The sequence below is a fragment of the Pelodiscus sinensis genome, chromosome 5 (genome assembly GCF_049634645.1).
Source record: "Pelodiscus sinensis isolate JC-2024 chromosome 5, ASM4963464v1, whole genome shotgun sequence".
Taxonomy (NCBI): Eukaryota; Metazoa; Chordata; order Testudines; family Trionychidae; genus Pelodiscus; species Pelodiscus sinensis.
Window position 1 is genome coordinate 58,916,488 of NC_134715.1, and position 19,394 is coordinate 58,935,881.

The following is a 19,394-nucleotide window of genomic DNA, read 5'->3' on the forward strand; positions in this document are numbered from 1 at the left end:
CTCTGGGACTGGTTATACCTAAAAGTATTAGCCTTTAAATCTGCCTCAGAAGCCTATAATTTTAAATGCTATAAAACACATGTTAAACTAACAATGGAGGTGACAAATATAAATGACCCAGAACTTTTGTGAATGAGATGGGTTGGATTTTCTTCTTTCCTGTCTAAAATCAAATATATTTGTATAATAAATGCACCGATACCACAGTTATCTCTTCATTGGCTAGCTAAAAATCAGTCTGTCTGTGTAGGAATCTCCATATGTCATGATGAAGAAAAATCATGAACTGCTTGAAGGAAATGAGCGATATGAGGGCTACTGTGTGGACTTAGCTGCAGAAATTGCTAAACATTGTGGATTCAAGTACAAGCTCACAATTGTTGGGGATGGCAAGTATGGGGCCCGGGATGCAGACACAAAAATCTGGAATGGGATGGTTGGAGAACTTGTTTATGGGGTAAGAAAACTTTTTTTAATAACACCTGTTATGACTGATGATTGTGAGGGTTCTCTCTCTCATGCAGGAAACTTGTCTGAGTTATGTTTGCTATGGAGATTGTTTTGATATGAAAAAAAATTAAAGATTAAAACATGTTTAACATATTTAAGTTTGACTTTAATATGAAAGTTAAATGAAGGGAAAGTGTCTGTATCTTTTTTACCCTACAGATACAAGTTAATAAGCTTTGCTAACATATTTTAGGTACCAAAAACATTGAAAAAGTATGTCTAAAAACTGTAAATGCCATATAGCATACATATGTAAGGAAAACAGTTAGAATAGTCTAATCAGATACTTGTATACATGCTAATAAGAACATTTTTGCTAAAGGTTACCAATTAGCTTACCCTTCCATAGGATACTATCAGTGAAATGACTATCATCCATGTCCCTCCTGTCCTATTCTTCATTTGTGATATGCAATAACAATGAAGCCATTTCTTATTAATGATCACCTTAGTTATTATTACCATACTTTGTTTCCTTTACAGAAAGCCGACATTGCAATCGCTCCATTAACTATAACATTGGTGAGAGAAGAGGTGATTGACTTCTCAAAGCCCTTTATGAGCCTCGGGATATCTATAATGATCAAGAAGCCACAGAAGTCTAAGCCAGGAGTGTTTTCGTTTCTTGATCCCTTAGCATACGAGATCTGGATGTGTATTGTTTTTGCCTACATTGGGGTCAGTGTAGTTTTATTCCTGGTCAGCAGATTTAGTCCATACGAGTGGCACACTGAGGAGTTTGAAGATGGAAGAGAAACGCAAAGTAACGAATCAACTAATGAATTTGGGATATTTAATAGTCTCTGGTTTTCCCTTGGTGCCTTTATGCAGCAAGGATGCGATATTTCGCCAAGGTTGGTTACTTGCCCATTTCAGCTTTGTGCATTTTTGGTCTCAGATGGAGTTTCATGGTGCATATATAGTCACTCTCAAGAGGAAACTGGTTACTGACTTTCTTTTCCTAAGAGTTGAAAAGTCCTTGAAATGAAAATAGTTGCCATTGGTGCAGGCAAGTGAAATATTCGATCGATATCCTCCTAACGTTGATCATACATTTCCCCAGTGAACTTATATACACCATGCAGAGGCTGTAAAATGCATAAGGTTCCTTCATTCCATGCCTTCTTGGAGGGGTACCGTGTTTTTGCTGCATATTCCCATTTTACAGTGCATCTGGTTAACAGTAACTGTAATGGGAAAAAAGGGTAACACATTATTCATTAGCAACAGAAGCAGCACTTTCCCTCCATACCATGTCACATACATATTAACCTATCATTTTTCCACAGAGAGAGCTCTAGAAATGGGAAAAAAATCTCATCCATTTCCTCTAAAGCCATGTGAAGTGGTTACAGACAACTGCTTTGATTTTGCATGGATCAGTTTTATAGGAATTGTGAAGTAAATTGCTAGGATGAAAATAAGGAACTGATTCATTAAAAATACATATACCTCTCTTCAAGTATTACATGTGCTTTGGAAGACAAGTGAGCACTTTACTTTCCCCACATTTTTTTCATTTACAGTTCATTAAAGATTCTATTTCCTTTGTGCACAAGCAGTTGGGGCATTGATTCAGCAAAGTATTTTGGTGCATGTATAATTACTTTGCTGAATCAGGACCCTATGTGAACAATTGAAATATGACAGTTGGGACTATAGGAATTAAATCAGAGGATCTTTCTAACCATGAGGTGTGAGTTCACCTTCTTTTCAACATTCTAACACAGGAGAAGGGAAAATTCTTTATCCTCTGAGTTTGTGTCTGATTACACTGTAATGTATGAATGATTACTTTTGAGCAAAACAAAATGGAAGGTATCAGCAAAACCTCTTGCTAACATGGCATTTCTCATGTGGTGTAGCCAGGGGCACCATTTCAGATTTTGGTTAAGCGGATATCTTTAACCATGATTCCATAGGCTACTTACGCACTTGAAAACTCTAATTTTCTGTCAGATAATTTAGCAGTTAGTTGACAGAAGCCTTGTATCTAATCTAATTCCAATACAAAAGAAGACAAATAAATATTACACAGATTCAGCTTAATAATACAGTTCTGACATCTTGTGGCAAGTCACTTAAGGAGTACTGTTGGGTTTAGAATTTTAATATATATCCTTATTTGTTACTAACTCCACAGAGAGAGAGAGAGAAACCCTTTCAGAACTCCTGGGTTCTATCTCAGCTCTGGGAGGGGAGTGGTATCTAGTTACAGCAGAGGGCAGATACATCTTGGTTCTATGTAAAAACATCAGCATGGCCATACTGGGCCAGACCAAAGGTCCATCTAGTTCAGTATCCTGTCTTCTGACCGTAGTGAATGCCAGGTGCTTCAGAGGGAATGAACACAACAGGTAATTATTGAGTGATTCATTCCATCACCGTTTCCCAACTTCTGGCAAACAGAGGCAAGGAGTATGTTGTTGGATCCCTGCCCATACTGACTAATAGACATTGAAAGACTTATTCTCTGTGAACGTATCTATTTCTTTTTTGAACCCTGTTATAGTCTTGACCTTCATAACATCCTCTGGCAAACAGTTCCACAGGTTGACTCTGAAGAAATACGTTCTTGATTCTTTTAAAATCTGCTGCCTATAAATGTCATCAAGTGACTCCTAGTTTTGTGTTATATCAAAGAATATATAACACTTCCTTATTCAATTTTTCTGCACCGTTCGTGATTTGATAAAGCTCTGTCTGTCATGTCCCCAATCATCTCTTTTCCAAACTGAAAAGTCCTCATCTTTTTAATCTCTCTTCATATGGAATGAGCTCAGTACTAATAATTTCTGTGGCGCTCCTCTGACCTTTTCCAAATCCAATATATCTTTTCTGAAGTCGGATGATCAAATCTGCACACAATATTTAAAATGTAGCCATAACATGGATTTACATAGAGGCAATGTGATATTTTCTGTCTGATTGTCTAGCCCTTTCCTAATGAGCCCCAATATTCTGTTAGGTTTTTCTTTTTATGCTCGCTAGACATGGAGCAAATATTTTCAGACAATTATCCACAATAACTCCAATATTTGTTTATTGATGGGGTCATCTAATTTAGACCACATCATTTTGTATGTATATTTGGGATAATATTTTGCCATGTGCATTAGTTTGCATTTATCAATATTGAATTTCATCTGCCACTATGTTGCCCCGTCAGTCACTCAGTTTTTTGAAATCCCTTTGTAATTCTCTGCAGTCTCCTTTGGACTTAACTATCCTGAATACATTTTGTATCATCTGCAGATTTTTCCAGTTCACTGTTTATCTTTTTCTAGATCATTTATGAATGTGTTGAACAGACCTGGTCTCAGTACAGACCCCTCTAGGATACCACTATTTACTTCACCCCATTCTTACCAGTTATTCCCATGCTTTCCTGTCTTTTAACTGGAGTGCCTGACAATGCTTTAGGGTTCATCTAATGAACCTTAGTTTACTTTAATGACAAGCCTTTTGTTACTTTAATCATCCTGCCTCTGTTTATAAATAAACTCCCTGCCACAAAGTCTGTGCTGATTCTATCTTTGGAATTCATCACACTCAGGCTATGTTGCAGTAAAGAGCTCTGTCTGGGCCTAAGGTGAAGGGAGGAGGCTAGAGCCCCTCTCACCCTCTAAATGGTGCCCCTGGGTAACAAAACATGAGAACTGCTACACTTTGGTTTGTTAAAATGTCAAAAGTAAGATTAGCACATTATCATCACAAAAGATATATAAAATTCAGATTATTTTTAGATGTACTTGGCAGATATGGTGTCAGTACTGTGTGTGAAATTCCCGTTTTCTTTTTAATCATAATTCATAAATGAAAACATTCAGTTCTACAATAATCTCTTTGGGTATGTCTACACTACCCCGCTAGTGCGAATTAGCGGGGTAATGTATGCATACCGAACGTGCAAATGAAGCCCGGGATTTGAATTTCCCGGGCTTTATTTGCATAAGCCGGCCTGCGCCATTTTTAAATGCCGGCTTGTTCGAACCCCGTGCCGCGCGGCTACACGCGGCACGGGCTAGATAGTTCGGACTAGCAAGCTATTCCAAACTATCTGTACACCGGCTTATGCAAATAAAGCCCGTGGAACGAGGCGTACAGATAGTTCGGAATGGCTTGCTAGTCCGAACTATCTAGCCCGTGCCGTGTGTAGCCCCGTGGCACGGGGTTCGAACAAGCCGGCATTTAAAAATGGCGCCAGCCGGCTTATGCAAATAAAGCCCGGGAAATTCAAATCCTGGGCTTCATTTGCATGTTCGGTATGCATACATTACCCCGCTAGTTCGCACTAGCGGGGTAGTGTAGACATACCCTTAGTCTTTTTACTGATGTATTACTAGAAAACTAATAAGGCTGAAAACTCAATCTGTGTTCTTATACCAAGCCCATCACTATGGTTACAGAGCAGCCAACAAATTAACTAAAGTGAAAAATAAAAAATAAAATCTCTACTTCCTCCAAATTATACAGAGGATAGCATAGGCTGTGTTTGGACTAGGATACTTTTGCTCACCATTGTTATCACCATTTCATTTCCACTAGTGGGAACAGTATGGGACACATTAATGAAGACACACTTGACAATGGGTCCTAGAATTGTAAATACCATGACCTGCTCTGAGTAGATCAGATCACATAGGACCTAATAATAGAGATGTAGCCAAGTTAGTCTGGTCTTGCAGAAACAAAAGACAGGACTATGCAGCACTTTAAAGACTAACAAGATGGTTTATTAGGTGATGAGCTTTTGTGGGCCAGACCCACTTCCAATACACTAGTGTTCCTACCATGGCTACTACAGGTAGAGTTAGAAAAGTGGTAACAATGGTGGGTAACTTTAGCAGTACTTTTTTAGCACAAGGAGGACTTCTGTGACCCCCATTTACAAAATGTACATGCACTCTTTTTAACTGCCAAATTCTACCTTTGTACATGCAAAGCATCATGTGCAAATTGGGTGACTGTGTACACAATTGAGTAATTGGGTGCAGAATTACCTGATATTGCTGTTAATGCTCATTTGCTTGTATAAGTGTAAGTTATTACTGGTGCACCTCTTGCAGCCACCTTTGAAATTGTGGTTCAAAATGTATGTCAAAAAAAGATATTGTTCATTTTAATAGGGGTGGGTATTATGGGAAAACTGAACATAAATGGTAACTAAATAGCTTTTACATGTAAGGTACAAAGCAACTAAAGAAACAGTTGTAATAACACTAAGTTTGATTCTTCTTACAAAGATTATGGAAGTTTGCCCACCTGAGGACTGAAAGATTATGTTCATATTTCTCTAAATTATTGCCAATTACCTGTAATGTGAATGTAACATTCAGCATTAGTGATTTTTAAAGGCAGAAATTACACACATATTACCTTGCAAATACATAGCACTTATCATGTGATCAACTCTTTAATTATTACCTTACAAACAGAGAGCATTAGGATGGATGTTGTACCCCCAACATGATTTTTTTTCTCTGAGGGGAGAAAAGGATTTGCAGAACATAGTAAAATCTAGAAACAATAGGATGGGATTTCAGAATTTCTCATCTATAGACCGTTTCAGTAGCATATTCTGGGCTGTATACTAACATTTATTTTTAAGTAGGGCTTCTAATGAGAGAGTCCTGCACAGAGCTAGGTATTCTGAATAGATCTTTATTACCACTGGGGTTTGCTGCAATAAGAGTCACAAACATGATTTGTCTAGAATTGTTTCTCATTTTTGTTCCCAGTTTTAAAAAATCAGCTTTATAGAAATAATTTCCGTTTCTTAAAATCTCAGAATTTTTTCTGACTTAATATATTTCTTATTACTGAGTTTAAATTTGCATTTACCTATGTTAGGTTTTGTGATTGACATGTAATTTTTTATACATTACGTAGTACAGATACACTAGCAAAATATCTGAGGTGCAGTACCACTGTATTTATGGGCTTCCTATGCTCAAATATACTCAGATTTCTTGCCAAGTTATTAAGCACATTCTCAAAGGTTATAGATATATCTTAGTATAATGTTTTGCTAGGAAACAGCACAGTAATAAATTGGAAAATTTCAAGTGTAGACTGAAGTTTGACTTTGATATCAATAGCATTAGCAGTTCTATTATATTTTCCCAATTTTGAAAATAATTGAATTTCTCTACTAGTTAACTCTATATTGTTTGATCTATTTTTCTTGAGATTGCTTTCCTTTTCATTGACAGGAGATGCAAAACAATGATCTCTCTCTCTCTCTCTCTCTCTCTCTCTCACACACACACACACACACACACACACACACACACACACACACGCGGTAAGTCTACACTACCCCGCTAGTTCGAACTAGCAGGGTAATGTAGGCATACCGCACTTGCAAATGAAGCCCGGGATTTGAATTTCCCGGGCTTCATTTGCATAAGCGGGGAGCCGCCATTTTTAAAACCCCACTGGTTCGAACCCCGTGCAGCGTGGCTACATGGGGCACGAACTAGGTAGTTCGAAATGAGGAGTAACGGTAGTTCGAACTAGGAAGCCTAGTTCGAACAGCCTAGTTCGTGCCCCGTGTAGCCGCGCTGCACGGGGTTCGAACCAGCGGGGTTTTAAAAATGGCGGCTCCCCGCTTATGCAAATGAAGCCCAAGAAATTCAAATCTTGGGCTTCATTTGCAAGTGCGGTATGCCTACATTACCCTCCTAGTTCGAACTAGGAGGGTAGTGTAGACATACACACACACACACACACACACACACACACACACACACACACACACACACCCATTGCAATTAAAGCATCAGATGACTATTTAAAACCTGTACTTTTTCTCACCCCATTTTATTGTAGTGACAGTTTTTCATGTCTATTCCCCAGTTTGCTAAATGCTTGTATTTTCAAAAATAGTTATTTATTATTTAGTTTGAGATTCACTTGGCTAAAGCCTACTGCAAGTAGCACTACCCATTTTTCTGCATATATTAATTTCCTTCTAATTTCTGTATGTCCACAGCAGCATAAGTCATTGTTTTATGGATATCATTCTTTGTCTGAATGGCTCATGAAAATAAGCAGCTTTGAACCTTTCAATTTTTAAGTTTATCTGAAATGCTGTTTCATTGGTGGTACTTGAATTCCTTGTCTGTTTTTTCATGTGTCATGTGCAGGACAACAAATGAGAAAGCATGAAAAGCTTATTTGTTAATGTGGCACACGGTGATTTAAGCAGTTTCATTCCAGGATATTCACCTCTCTGAAGAACTGGGGCACTAATTCTGCATAAAGTAACCTCAAGCCTGGAGTCCTGATTTCAGCGAAGTCCACCAGATCTAGTGAAGCTTACAGTCTCACTCAGCAGAACCTTACAGTGAATTAATTTCCTGTTTGATTAGCTTGCACAGCAACAGTACAGGATAACCTGAAGTATTTCCCTTTGTTATAATGCATCATTTGCATTAAACTGATAACTTGTGTTCCTTTTAGGACATTCATTTCATTTTACAAGTCCATTTCATACTTGTTATTAGATCCCTGTCTGGGCGCATTGTTGGAGGTGTGTGGTGGTTCTTTACCCTGATCATAATCTCATCCTACACGGCTAACTTAGCTGCCTTCCTGACGGTTGAGAGGATGGTGTCTCCCATTGAAAGTGCAGAGGATCTTTCTAAGCAAACAGAAATTGCTTATGGGACGCTAGATTCTGGCTCCACAAAAGAGTTTTTTAGGGTAAGAATTTATTCTTTCCTAGCTTTCTGTTTTGATCTTAAATAGTCATTCAGTCATCTAACTTTTTTTCCTAGTTTTTTTTAAAAGGTTTGTATGAAAATGTTATGTACACCTCTACTATATCACAAAAGTAGGGGATTCCTTGTCTACATGGGCAAAAAGCCTGTACCACTGTTTTTTTGTGTAAAAAAACTTGAAGATTTTGTTTAAAATAAATTCAAAGTGAAACGTGGTTAAAGGCAGATATACTTATATAATATTCCACTGCAAGGAAAAAAGGAAGGGCTGAAAGTACAGAACAGCTTATTCTATTTGTTTGAGTAGCATAGCAACAAAATATATTTATATTATATTTATACTATATTATAATATTTTAAAATATATTGTAATACAGTGGTATCTCAAGGTATGTCTAGACTGCATCCCTCTGTTGACAGAGGGATGCAGATTAGGCAGGTTGACATTGCAAATGAGGCAGGAATTTAAATATCCCATGCCTAATTTGCATAAAATGGCCACCGCGTTTTACAGACTCAGTGCTTTGTAGGCAAAAAGCGGCAGTCTAGAGGGGGATCTGTCGAGAAAGAAAGCCTTTTTCAACAGATCCCTTATGCCTCATTCAAGGAGGTTTACAGGATCTGTCAAAAAAGGCTTTCTTTCTCGACAGATCCCCCTGTAGACTGCCGCTTTTTGCTGACAAAGTGCTGAGTTGGCAAAACACGGTGGCCATTTTCATGCAAATTAGGTGTGGGATATTTAAATCCCTGCCTCATTTGCAATGTCAACCTGCCTAAACTGCATCCCTCTGCCAACAGAGGGATGCAGTCTAGACATACCCTTGGAGTTTGATTCTTTAATACCATACTAACTTTTTGTTTCAGAACATATGATACAAATTTTGATACACTTTTTGTGTCCTCCCTCCAAAAGTTGGTCTCCCAACAGCCTTAAAATAACAGATTCTAAGCTGGGCATCTCAGAAAATTCAACAGGATACTAGTTTTGATCAGATGAGGAATATGTGTGCTGTGTTGTATCTGTGCTTTCTTTGATATGGCTGTGTTTGTGAGGTGGCAGTGGGTTTGAAGAACTACTCTTTGGAGAAATCATTGTGTTATTATCTTAATTTTGTAAATTAAGGTTCTCAGATAAGAATTTAATTGAACAGGAACAGCTAAGGTGAACAGGAACAGCTAACAGGAGAGTTCTCCAGGTAAAAGAGGGAGTAAAAACGGGACCCTTGTGGAGCTTCTAAAAGGTTTGAAACCTAGAAGCCTCTGTTAATTGGCTGAGCCTCAGTCAGGGGGAGGGGCTACCAGAGCTATATAAGCCGGTGACTCAGCGACCAGGGAGCTTACGAACAGGAACAGCTAACAGGAGAGTTGAGAGAGGGAGGTTATAGGGGGAGGTTAGAGGGCACTAGTGACTTTGGGCCTTCTTTAAAACATAACTCTTAGAATAATCTATATTCCAGAGGTTTAAAAAGAATCCCATTTACACCTAAACTTATTCATTAGAAAAATGGAGACAGAAGCCCAGCAGCAGAGTAGGGGCTACCCTGTTTATTGCGTAGAGTGTAACATGTATGATTACCTGCCCTGTGGGTGGGTGGCGTATGTGTGCACTCGTTGCAAGAAGCTCCTTACCCTCAGAGACCGAGTTCGGGCTTTGGAGGCCAGGGTGGCTGAACTGGAGGAGCTAAGGGAGGTAGAGAGCTATGTTGATGAGTCTTTCCGGGACACTATAGTACTGTCCCACCTCCAGTCTGAGAGCCCCAGTGCTCTTAAGGAGGATGAAAGTCTCAAGGGAACAGGGCATTCAATGGGAGCAGAGGGAAACCATCTCATAGTTGGGACCCTCCTCCCAGAGGATGTTGCGGTATCCTCTCACACTGAGGATACCTCTGAGGGGGAGGGAATGCCAGTTAGGAAGAGGCAGGTGTTAGTAGTGGGTGATTCGATTGTTAGAAACATAGATAGTTGGGTTTGTGATGACCGGAAGAACCGTATGGTCACTTGCCTGCCTGGTGCGAAGGTTGCAGATCTCTCGAAGCACTAAATATTAAAAAGGCTGTAGAGCAGTTTTTAAACTAAGAGATGGGGGAAAGCCGATTGGTGCGGAGATGCACGTAAATCGGAGGGAGACTTCTCTTAGAGGAGAATCCATTGATAGAGACTCTCTAAGCTGTAGTCAGAAAGAGAGGAGGAGAGAGGACAAACCATGAGCCAGAGCAGACAAACAACCGCATTCAAAGGAATCCAATGCATCAGGGAAGGGCAGACAAATAAGCAGTGGCAAATTTTTAAAGTGCTTCTACACAAATGCTAGGAGTCTGACTAATAAGATGGGTGAACTGGAGTACCTCGTATTAAATAAGGAGATTAACATAATTGGCATCACTGAAACCTGGTGGAATGAGGAAAATCTGTGGGACACAATCATACCGGGATATAAAATATATAGAAAGGATAGAGCAGGCCGAGTGGGTGGCGGAGTGGCACTGTATGTGAAAGATAATGTAGAATCAAATGAAATAAAAATATTAAATGAATCAACATGTTCCATAGAATCGCTATAGATAGAAATTCCATGCTCCAATAATAAGAAATTAGCAGTAGGGATATATTACCGACTACCTGACCAGGACAGCGATACTGACATTGAAATGCTGAGGGAGATTAGAGATGCTACCAAAATAGAGAACTCTATAATAATGGAGGATTTTAATTACCCCCATATTGACTGGATACATGTCACCTCAGGAAGAGAAGCGGAGATAAAATTTCTCAATGGCTTTAATGACTGCTTCTTGGAGCAGCTGGTGCAGGAACCCAGAAGGGGAGAGGCAATTCTCAATTCAGTCCTAAGTGGAGTGCAGAATCAGGTCCAGGAAATAACCATTATAGGACCGCTTGGGAATAGTGACCATAATATAATAACATTCAACATTCCTGTGGTGGGAAGAACACCTCAGCAGTCCAGCACCCTGGCATTTAATTTCAAAAAGGGGAATTACACAAAAATGAGGAGGTTAGTTAAACAGAAATTAAAAGGCACAGTAACTAGAGACAAATCCCTGAAAGCTGCATGGAAACTTTTTAAAGACACCATAATAGAGGCCCAACTTAAATGTATACCCCAAATTAAAAAACATAGCAAGAGACCTAAAACAGTGTCACCGTGGCTTAACCACCATGTAAAAGAAGCAGTGAGGGACAAAAAGGTATCTTTTAAGAAGTGGAAGTCTAATCCTAGTGAGATAAATAGAAAGGAACATAAACACTGTCAAATCAAGTGTAAAAATGTAATAAGAAAAGCAAAAAAAGATTTTGAGGAACAGTTAGCCAAAAACTCAAAAAGAAATAACAAAATGTTTTTAAGTACATTAGAAGCAGGAAGCCTGCTAAAAAACCTGTGGGTCCCCTAGATGATCAACCTATAAAAGGAGCAATCAAGGACGATAAAGCCATTGCAGAGAAACTAAATGATTTTTTTGCTTCAGTCTTCACGGCTGAGGACGTTGGGGAGATTCCCGAATCTGCACCGTCCTTTGTGGGTGGTGAATCTGAGGAACTGTCCCGGATTGAAGTGTCATTAGAGGAGGTTTTGGAACAAATAGAAAAACTTATTGTTAACAAATCTCCGGGACCGGATGGCATTCATCCAAGGGTTCTAAAAGAACTCAAATGGGAAATTGCTGAGCTATTATCTGTAGTTTGTAACATATCCTTTAAATCGGCTTCCGTACCTAATGACTGGAAGGTAGCCAATGTGACACCAATATTTAAAAAGGGCTCTAGAGGTGATCCTGGCAATTACAGACCGGTAAGTCTAACTTCAGTACCGGGCAAATTAGTCGAAACAATAGTAAAGAATAAAATTGTGAAGCATGTAGAAGAACATAATTTGTTAGACAAAAGTCAACATGGTTTCTGTAAAGGGAAATCCTGTTTTACTAATCTATTAGAGTTCTTTGAAGGTTAACAAGCATGCGGGTAAGGGGGATCCAGTAGATATAGTATACTTGGATTTTCAGAAAGCCTTTGACAAGGTCCCTCACCAAAGGCTCTTGTGTAAATTACATGGCCATGGGATAAGAGGAAAGGTCCTTTTTTGGATTGAGAACTGGTTAAAAGACAGGAAACAAAGGGTAGGAATAAATGGTAAATTTTCAGATTGGAGAGGGGTAACTAGTGGTGTCCCCCAAGGGTCAGTCCTGGGACCAATCCTTTTCAACTTATTCATAAATGATCTGGAGAAAGGGGTAAGCAGTGAGGCAGTAAAGTTTGCAGATTATACAAAACTGTTTAGGATAGTCAAGACAGAAGCAGACTGTGAGAGACTCCAAGAAGATCTCACCAAACTCTGTGATTTGGCAGCAAAATGGCAAATGAAATTTAATGTGGATAAGTGTAAAGTAATGCACATTGGGAAAAATAACCCTAACTATATGTACAGTATGATGGGGGCTAATTTGGCTACGACAAATCAGGAAAGGGATCTTGGAGTTATCGTGGACAGCCTCTGAAAACTTCCACGCAGTGTGCAGTGGCGGTCAAAAAGTCAAATAGGATGCTAGGAATTATTAAGAAAGGGATAGAAAATAAGACACAGAATATCTTACTGCCCCTGTATAAAACTATGGTAAGCCCACATCTGGAATACTGTGTACAGATGTGGTCTCCTCACCTCAAAAAAGATATTTTGGCCTTGGAAAGGGTTCGGAAAAGGGCAACTAAAATGATTAGGGGTTTATAACGGGTCCCATATGAGGAGAGGTTAAAACGACTGGGACTTTTCAGTTTAGAAAAGTGGAGACTGATGGGGGATATGTTAGAGGTCTATAAAATCATAAGTGGTGTGGAGAGGGCTGATAAAGAAAAGTTATTTATTAGTTCCCTAAATAGAAGAACTAGAGGTCACCAAATGAAATTAATGGGTAGCAGATTTAAAATGAATAAAAGAAAGTTCTTCTTCACACAGCGTGTAGTCAACCTGTGGAACTCCTTTCCAGAGGAGGCTGTGAAGGCTAGGACTATAATAGAGTTTAAAGAGAAGCTAGATAATTTCATGGAGGTTAGGTCCATATAAGGCTATTATCCAGGGGATAAAATGGTGTCCTTGGCCTCTGTTTGTCAGAGGCTGGAGAGAGATGGCAGGAGACAAATCACTTGATCATTGTCTTCGGTCCACCCTCTCTGGGGCACCTGATGCTGGCCACTGTCGGTAGACAGGATACTGGGCTAGAAGGACCTTTGGTCTGACCCAGTACGGCCGTTCTTATGTTCTTATGTTCTTATGTTAATTTAGTATTAATATCCTACTGGAAGTGAAGGGGCAAATTCCGAAAACCAGCAGAAAGCCACATAAAACCATTTGTATATGAAGATATTTTCTCTCTAATCCTGGCAATAGAAAAATTACAGGGAGGGATTTTTCTTTGCGGCTTTTATCAGTTACATGGCATAATAGCAAAACTGTATGAGGTCAGTAAGGATAGTATGAGTTTTCTCTGGATTTTCAGGTATCATTTGTAGGTCCACAGTGAACTATACGTACTACCAGCTTGTTAATAGTCTGTGATCAGGGGTAGGATCACCTCTTCCTTGTAGGGGTGCTGAGGCGAGACTTAGCCTAGCCTTGCCACTAGGCCTTGGCCTTCTCAATAGCCCTGCCTCTTGTTCCCCTCCCCCCGAAACTCCACTCTTTGCCTAGACTGGAAGCCAGAACCAGGCTGTGTGCAGCACTAGCTAGCTGCTTGAAGCCAATAAAAGCCACACCGATAGGGGGACCAGGCTCCAGGGTCAGCAGAGCCATTGTGGGGGGCACTGACTACAGGGGGCAAGGCCCAGGAGCCTGAGCTGGAACAGGTCAATGTGGGCGGCTGTGGGGAGCCCCTGATTCTGGCAGCATACTCTGGTGAGAGGAAGGACATAGGCTTGGCACTGCTTTCATTCTCCCCCTCTCCCCAGCCCCTAACCTAGGCTTTCTTCTCTGATATTACTGGAGCTGGGCACCCAGCCAGCAGCTGCCACTCTCTCCATTCTGAATGGCCAGAGAGTGGCAGAGAGTTGAGCAGACAGAGAGGGTGGTTTCACCAGGGGTGTGGGTGAAGGCAAATGTCTGGGTGCCTATGATCACACAGAAAAAAATGTCTGAACCGAAGCAACCCTCTCACCATATGCCACCGCCCATGTCTGTGATAATACATTGTACCGCATACTGATAAGGGTAGATTTGAACAGTTTCCATGGAGATTTTTTAACTTTTAAGTTTTTAATTCTGTGTGCACACCAATGTAACCTTTGGGTGGGGCATATGTTTTTATCTTAATGTCACGGTTTTCATTTCTTTTTCTCCAGAGGCAATAAACAGTACAAGTATAATTGTGCACAGTTAAAAGATACCTCATAGCCCTTTCTAAGCAAGCACATGCCATTCAGAAGGTGAAAACTTCACAGAGAAAACATATTGCAAGTAACCAAAGAACGTACACGCATGCCAATAAGCTCATACCGTCAAATTCAGCTAGGGCTTTTGTCAGTCGTGCAAGTAAAATCCATTTCATACTGGTATGGAGAGGGAGAGGCACCAACTAAAGGGGAGCATGTGATTCTCCATGTAATTCCTGTCCACTCCCCAGCCAAGGTTCTTCTTGCTCTCCCTGTTCCTCTCCATGATCCATCTCATTTTGCCTGGGGGTATGTGTGCTCTGTTTTCCCTGCCCTCCCACTGTGCCCCTGCCCTGCACACAGCCATGCCAGAGGGGAGCTGTCAACTTTCTGCTTCTTTCCCTGCTGCACTTCTCAGGACAGTCTTGTGGTTCAGGGCTCTCTTAGGAATTACAGCAAGGAAAAGAGAAGAATCCCTAGCCCTGTTCTTCCATGGAACTGTGTCTCCATCTCTGTACAGCAGGGCAGGCCTGGCAGGGTGGAGCTCGAGGTTACACTCCTTTCCCTGCTGGATGAGTGGGGAAAAGAACATGTCTGCACCTTTTCCAGGGTCTGTTCCACCCCCAACCCTACCCCTACTGGCATGTCCTGCTGTATACAGATAGAGACGCAATTCTGTGGAAGGACAGGGGTGGGGCTGGGTGCTATACAGCTGCACTAGAGAGGAGGCAGAGGGCAGCTGGCTCCTCCTGTGTCATTCCATACTGGCTGTAAATATCTTGCTGCAATGGCATACTGGCACACACTGGCTTGTTTGTATTGTCAGCTGATAGGATTCAGTCCTTCAAATCACTCCAATGGGTTTTGTGTGGTCACAGGTTCATAACAGCTATTAGTTCAGAACAAGCTGTGAATCGATGTGATAGAGGTTTGGCCTTTGATTTAGGAGCAGGTAATCAGCATTTGCCCTCACAGCTTAGCTTCAGATGACTGGTTTTTACATAATCAGAGAGAGAAGGTGGGAATTTGCATTACTTCCCTTAGGTACATCTACACTGCACGGCTATTTCATGATACCTCTGGTATCCCAAAATAGCTACCCCGTGTCTACACAAGCTGCTCGTTATTTTGAAATATTTTTTGAAATAACGTGCGCGCTATTTCGCCATCCCAATAAACTTCATTGCATGAGGAATAAGGGATGGCTCAAAATAGCATGTTATTTGGAAATTTGGCACTATGTAGATGCGCCAGATTTCAAAAGAAGCTATTCAAAATAGTTTCAAAATAAGATACGCGATTTGCATAGCTCAATTTCCGTATCTTATTTTGAGTTTAGGGTGCTGTGTAGACACACCCTTAGTTATTTCCCAGGAAATCTAATGTACATGTATTGTTCCAAAAAGCTCATTTTTGTGTGTCTCATTCTTCGATATAGTTTTTTTGATCATCCCTGCATGCCACTGATACATAGCCTTTGTATTTAATATGTAATTCAAAAAGATCTCTCAACGATATTGGAAGAAATTGCCATGACTGCTATCCTTATAAGGTTTGATTATATAGGCTGGGAGGACGGCAGATCTATTGATTAGTTTTGGGAGTCAGAAGGCATACATTCTGTTTCTTATTCTGCTGCTAATTAGTGTGTCTCCTTTTGGAAGTAAATTAGACATTTGTTACCTTGGTTTCCCTGTCAGTAAAATGGGGATAGTAAATTTTTGTAAAACACTTTGAGACCTAGGATGAAAGATGATGTTATATTTAAAAATTATGCATTGTAGATTTTATTTTAAGCAATTTACCAAGAAGAGTTTTCAGAATGGTTCTTCTTCATCTTCATCTGTAATAAAATGTGTCACTTTATTATTTACCTTACAAAGGAGAGAAAACGATAGCACCCTGTGCAGCATAATGCACATATGAAACTCAATTCTTACTCCAAAAGCTTACACTCTAAGTAGGCAGACAATACAAATTCTCACATATATACCCCCCAGTGACCCAGAGGATGGAGTAAATGTCAAAGCAGTGCAGTATTTTCACTCTTGTGAATTTCTGCTGCAGCTAGTTGAAAAATCAAAAAACAGTTCTTTGCTTGTTCATGTTCACTCGGTTGTAGGAGTGTGTATGCAGTTTGCAAGCTGGAAGTTTTTCCCTCAGTGGTGTCTGTCAGGTAGACTCTGGTGCCCCCTGGTGCTGTGCACCTGTATAAAGAACCCAGCGAATCTTTCTTACTGCCTGTGAGGATTACTGACTGGAACTGCTCCCAATGCTAGAGCAAGCTGTTCTCAATTGGCTTTGTTTCTTTCATTTTATCTGAATAATTGTAGTTATTGTGTGTAATTGATAGTTAGACAGTTTAGTTGACACTTCTTCATCAGTTAGCAGTGGTCTGTCCACTCCCAGGGCCAAGGCATGCCTGGTCACTGGGCTTTAAATTAGGGATGTGAAGGACTAGTTGACTAGTTGCTTCCCCCCCTCCACCACTGCCTCTGTCAGGTAGAGGCAGCAAGGGAGAGAGGGGGAGAAGAAGGGGTACTTCAAAGTGGCAGGGCCTCTTGAAGTCTGATGCTAGACCCCAGGCTCCACGTGACGCTGCTGCTTTGAAAAGCTGCATGTAGCCCGGGGCCAGCTGGGGTGTCCCCAGGCTGCACACAGCGTTTCAAAGTGGCAGTGCTGCGTGGAGCCCAGGATCAGCTGGGGACTCCCCACCTGACCCCAGGCTCTGTGCAGCACTGCAGCTTTGAAATGCCATGGGGAGTCTGGCATCAGGCTCCTCACAGGGTTTCAAAGTGTCAGTGCTGCACGGAGCCTGGGGTCAGCTGAGGAGTGCCCATTTGACTCAGGCTCCACATGGTGTTTTCGCCTTTGAGGTACAGCAACAGCTCTAGGACTGTTGCTACACTTCAAAGGTGGAGGCGCTCTATCGACTAATCGAATGGTCAATGCAAAAATGCATCGACTATTCTATTAGTCAGTTACCCGATACTTAACATCCTAACTTTAAGTCCTCTACTTCCTGCAACAAGGCTGTGCCTTCGAGTGACCCACCATCTGTTTAAAGTGCTTGGGTGAGGCTAACATCAGAAATTGCTCTCTAATCTGCTGTGATTTCTAACCTCCTATGAAGAAGAACGTGGGGTCTACGCTATAATTCCAAGTGATGGAAGCAGCTCATACTAACACTCCTCCAGGGGCTCTAGTGGTCTCTGTGGCTAATGAAAAGGAAAGGATTTTAAGATGCAACACCTAAAGCAAAGGACTCCAAGAAGTGGGACCTTTTCAATAGAAAGATTTATTCTACTGGATGGTTACAGCTTCATGTTCAACTAGAATCATAGAACACTAGAACTGGAATGGACCTTGAGAGGTCATCAGGTGCAGTCCCCTGACTTCACAGTAGGACCAAGCACCATCTAGATCATCCCTGATAGGTGTCTATGTAACCTGCTCTTAAATATCTCCAGTGATGGAGATTCCACAGTCTCCCTCCATGTTGAACTTTGACTCAAAGCGGTGAGTGTGGAAGATCAGCTGGACTACAAACGTACAGCAGTCATGAAACCATTAGTGTACAGAGGTCAGCCTTAGCAGCAGCAGCCACAGCAAAAATATGCATCAATTGGACACAATGTGAATTTATGGATCAAAGAAAGAGTATGCTACTAGGAATATGGAGGTGAAACCATAGTCATAATAGAAAAGTGACAGATAGGCTTTTCTGTTTTTCCCTGGGTTGTGGCCTCAAACAATGGGCAAAACATGAATAAAGCAGCATGTGACAGTGGTTTCACATAAATGTACTGATCTGTATGATAAGTTCTTCTACATTAGAATAAGAATCTGGACAGAGTTGTGGGGACAGCTGACAAGGACTGTAGCCCCTTAATAGGATTTGTGCTGTACGTCATCTCTTATCTGTCAAGTGTAGAATTCTGTCTTATGTTACTGAGTATGGTGATGCAGTGGAATTCCACCTTCTGTGTGCTGGAGTGACTCCATGAACACAGCACTTCCATGTTCATAGTTTCACCAAAATCCAGGGAGATATCAGTCTTCATTATGCCCCATTGAGTAACCACACATAAGGGTATTGTGTAATAGCCTGAGGCCCTTCCCTGATTTCTCCAAGCTGGTCAGTGTATCTGATGTCACATTAGTCAAGAGACATAACTGAGCTGCCTTGGAGAACAAAATCATTTCTGTTATCCATGAGTGCAAAAAAGAAAGCATGATAAACCAGGTCTACCTCAGGACAGCATCAGAGGAACAGAGACATAAAGCATGAATATTGTAGCTTGTAAGGTTAACATTCACTTTGAATAGTCCATGGAGCTTTTGCAGTTTTCATGATTTCCACTTGTTCAAATGTTCACTGAAAGCAAAAGGGACACAAATATATTCAAAGCCAGTTCATCGCGGATATGTTTGATGATACATGCCGACTCTGTTAATCAGTTATGTGCACAATTGAGGCACAAATTAAATTGGATGTTTTGGATGTTTTCATTTCCTTTATTTGTGAAGGTGTTTATTATTGAGTGTAAAGAAGAAATTATCTAGAAAAGAAAATTGAATGCCCACAGCAATAATAACAACAGTAATAATTTACAATCTAATCAGCCAAACAGCTGTATAAGGCCTTATTTAAAAGGGTTTTTTTATACCTGCTGCTGTTTTGGTCAACTCTATGCCAAAATGAGGACCAATGATTCAGTCAGTCCATCACGCCTGGCAGTTATGATCATTTAAAGGACAGATTCTTTCTATTCTGGTACC

General features: G+C 40.7%; 1 protein-coding gene across 15 annotated transcripts in view; it reads left to right on the forward strand.

Moving 5' to 3' along the window:
* Positions 1 to 19,394, forward strand: part of GRIA2 (glutamate ionotropic receptor AMPA type subunit 2) — a 140,699-nt gene that overhangs the window by 105,693 nt on the left and 15,612 nt on the right. For 13 of the 15 annotated variants that reach the window (XR_012904186.1, XR_012904187.1, XR_331991.4 and 10 more), the window contains 3 exons: positions 251 to 457; positions 994 to 1,364; positions 8,022 to 8,220. Coding sequence is in view for 10 of the 15 variants with exons in the window: in XM_075930122.1 (XP_075786237.1) it covers positions 251 to 457; positions 994 to 1,364; positions 8,022 to 8,220 (777 nt within the window). In the remaining 5 variants the exon portion in view is untranslated. The remainder of the gene's footprint in view (positions 1 to 250; positions 458 to 993; positions 1,365 to 8,021; positions 8,221 to 19,394) is intronic. The other 2 variants (XR_012904189.1, XR_012904188.1) reach the window with 2 other exon arrangements.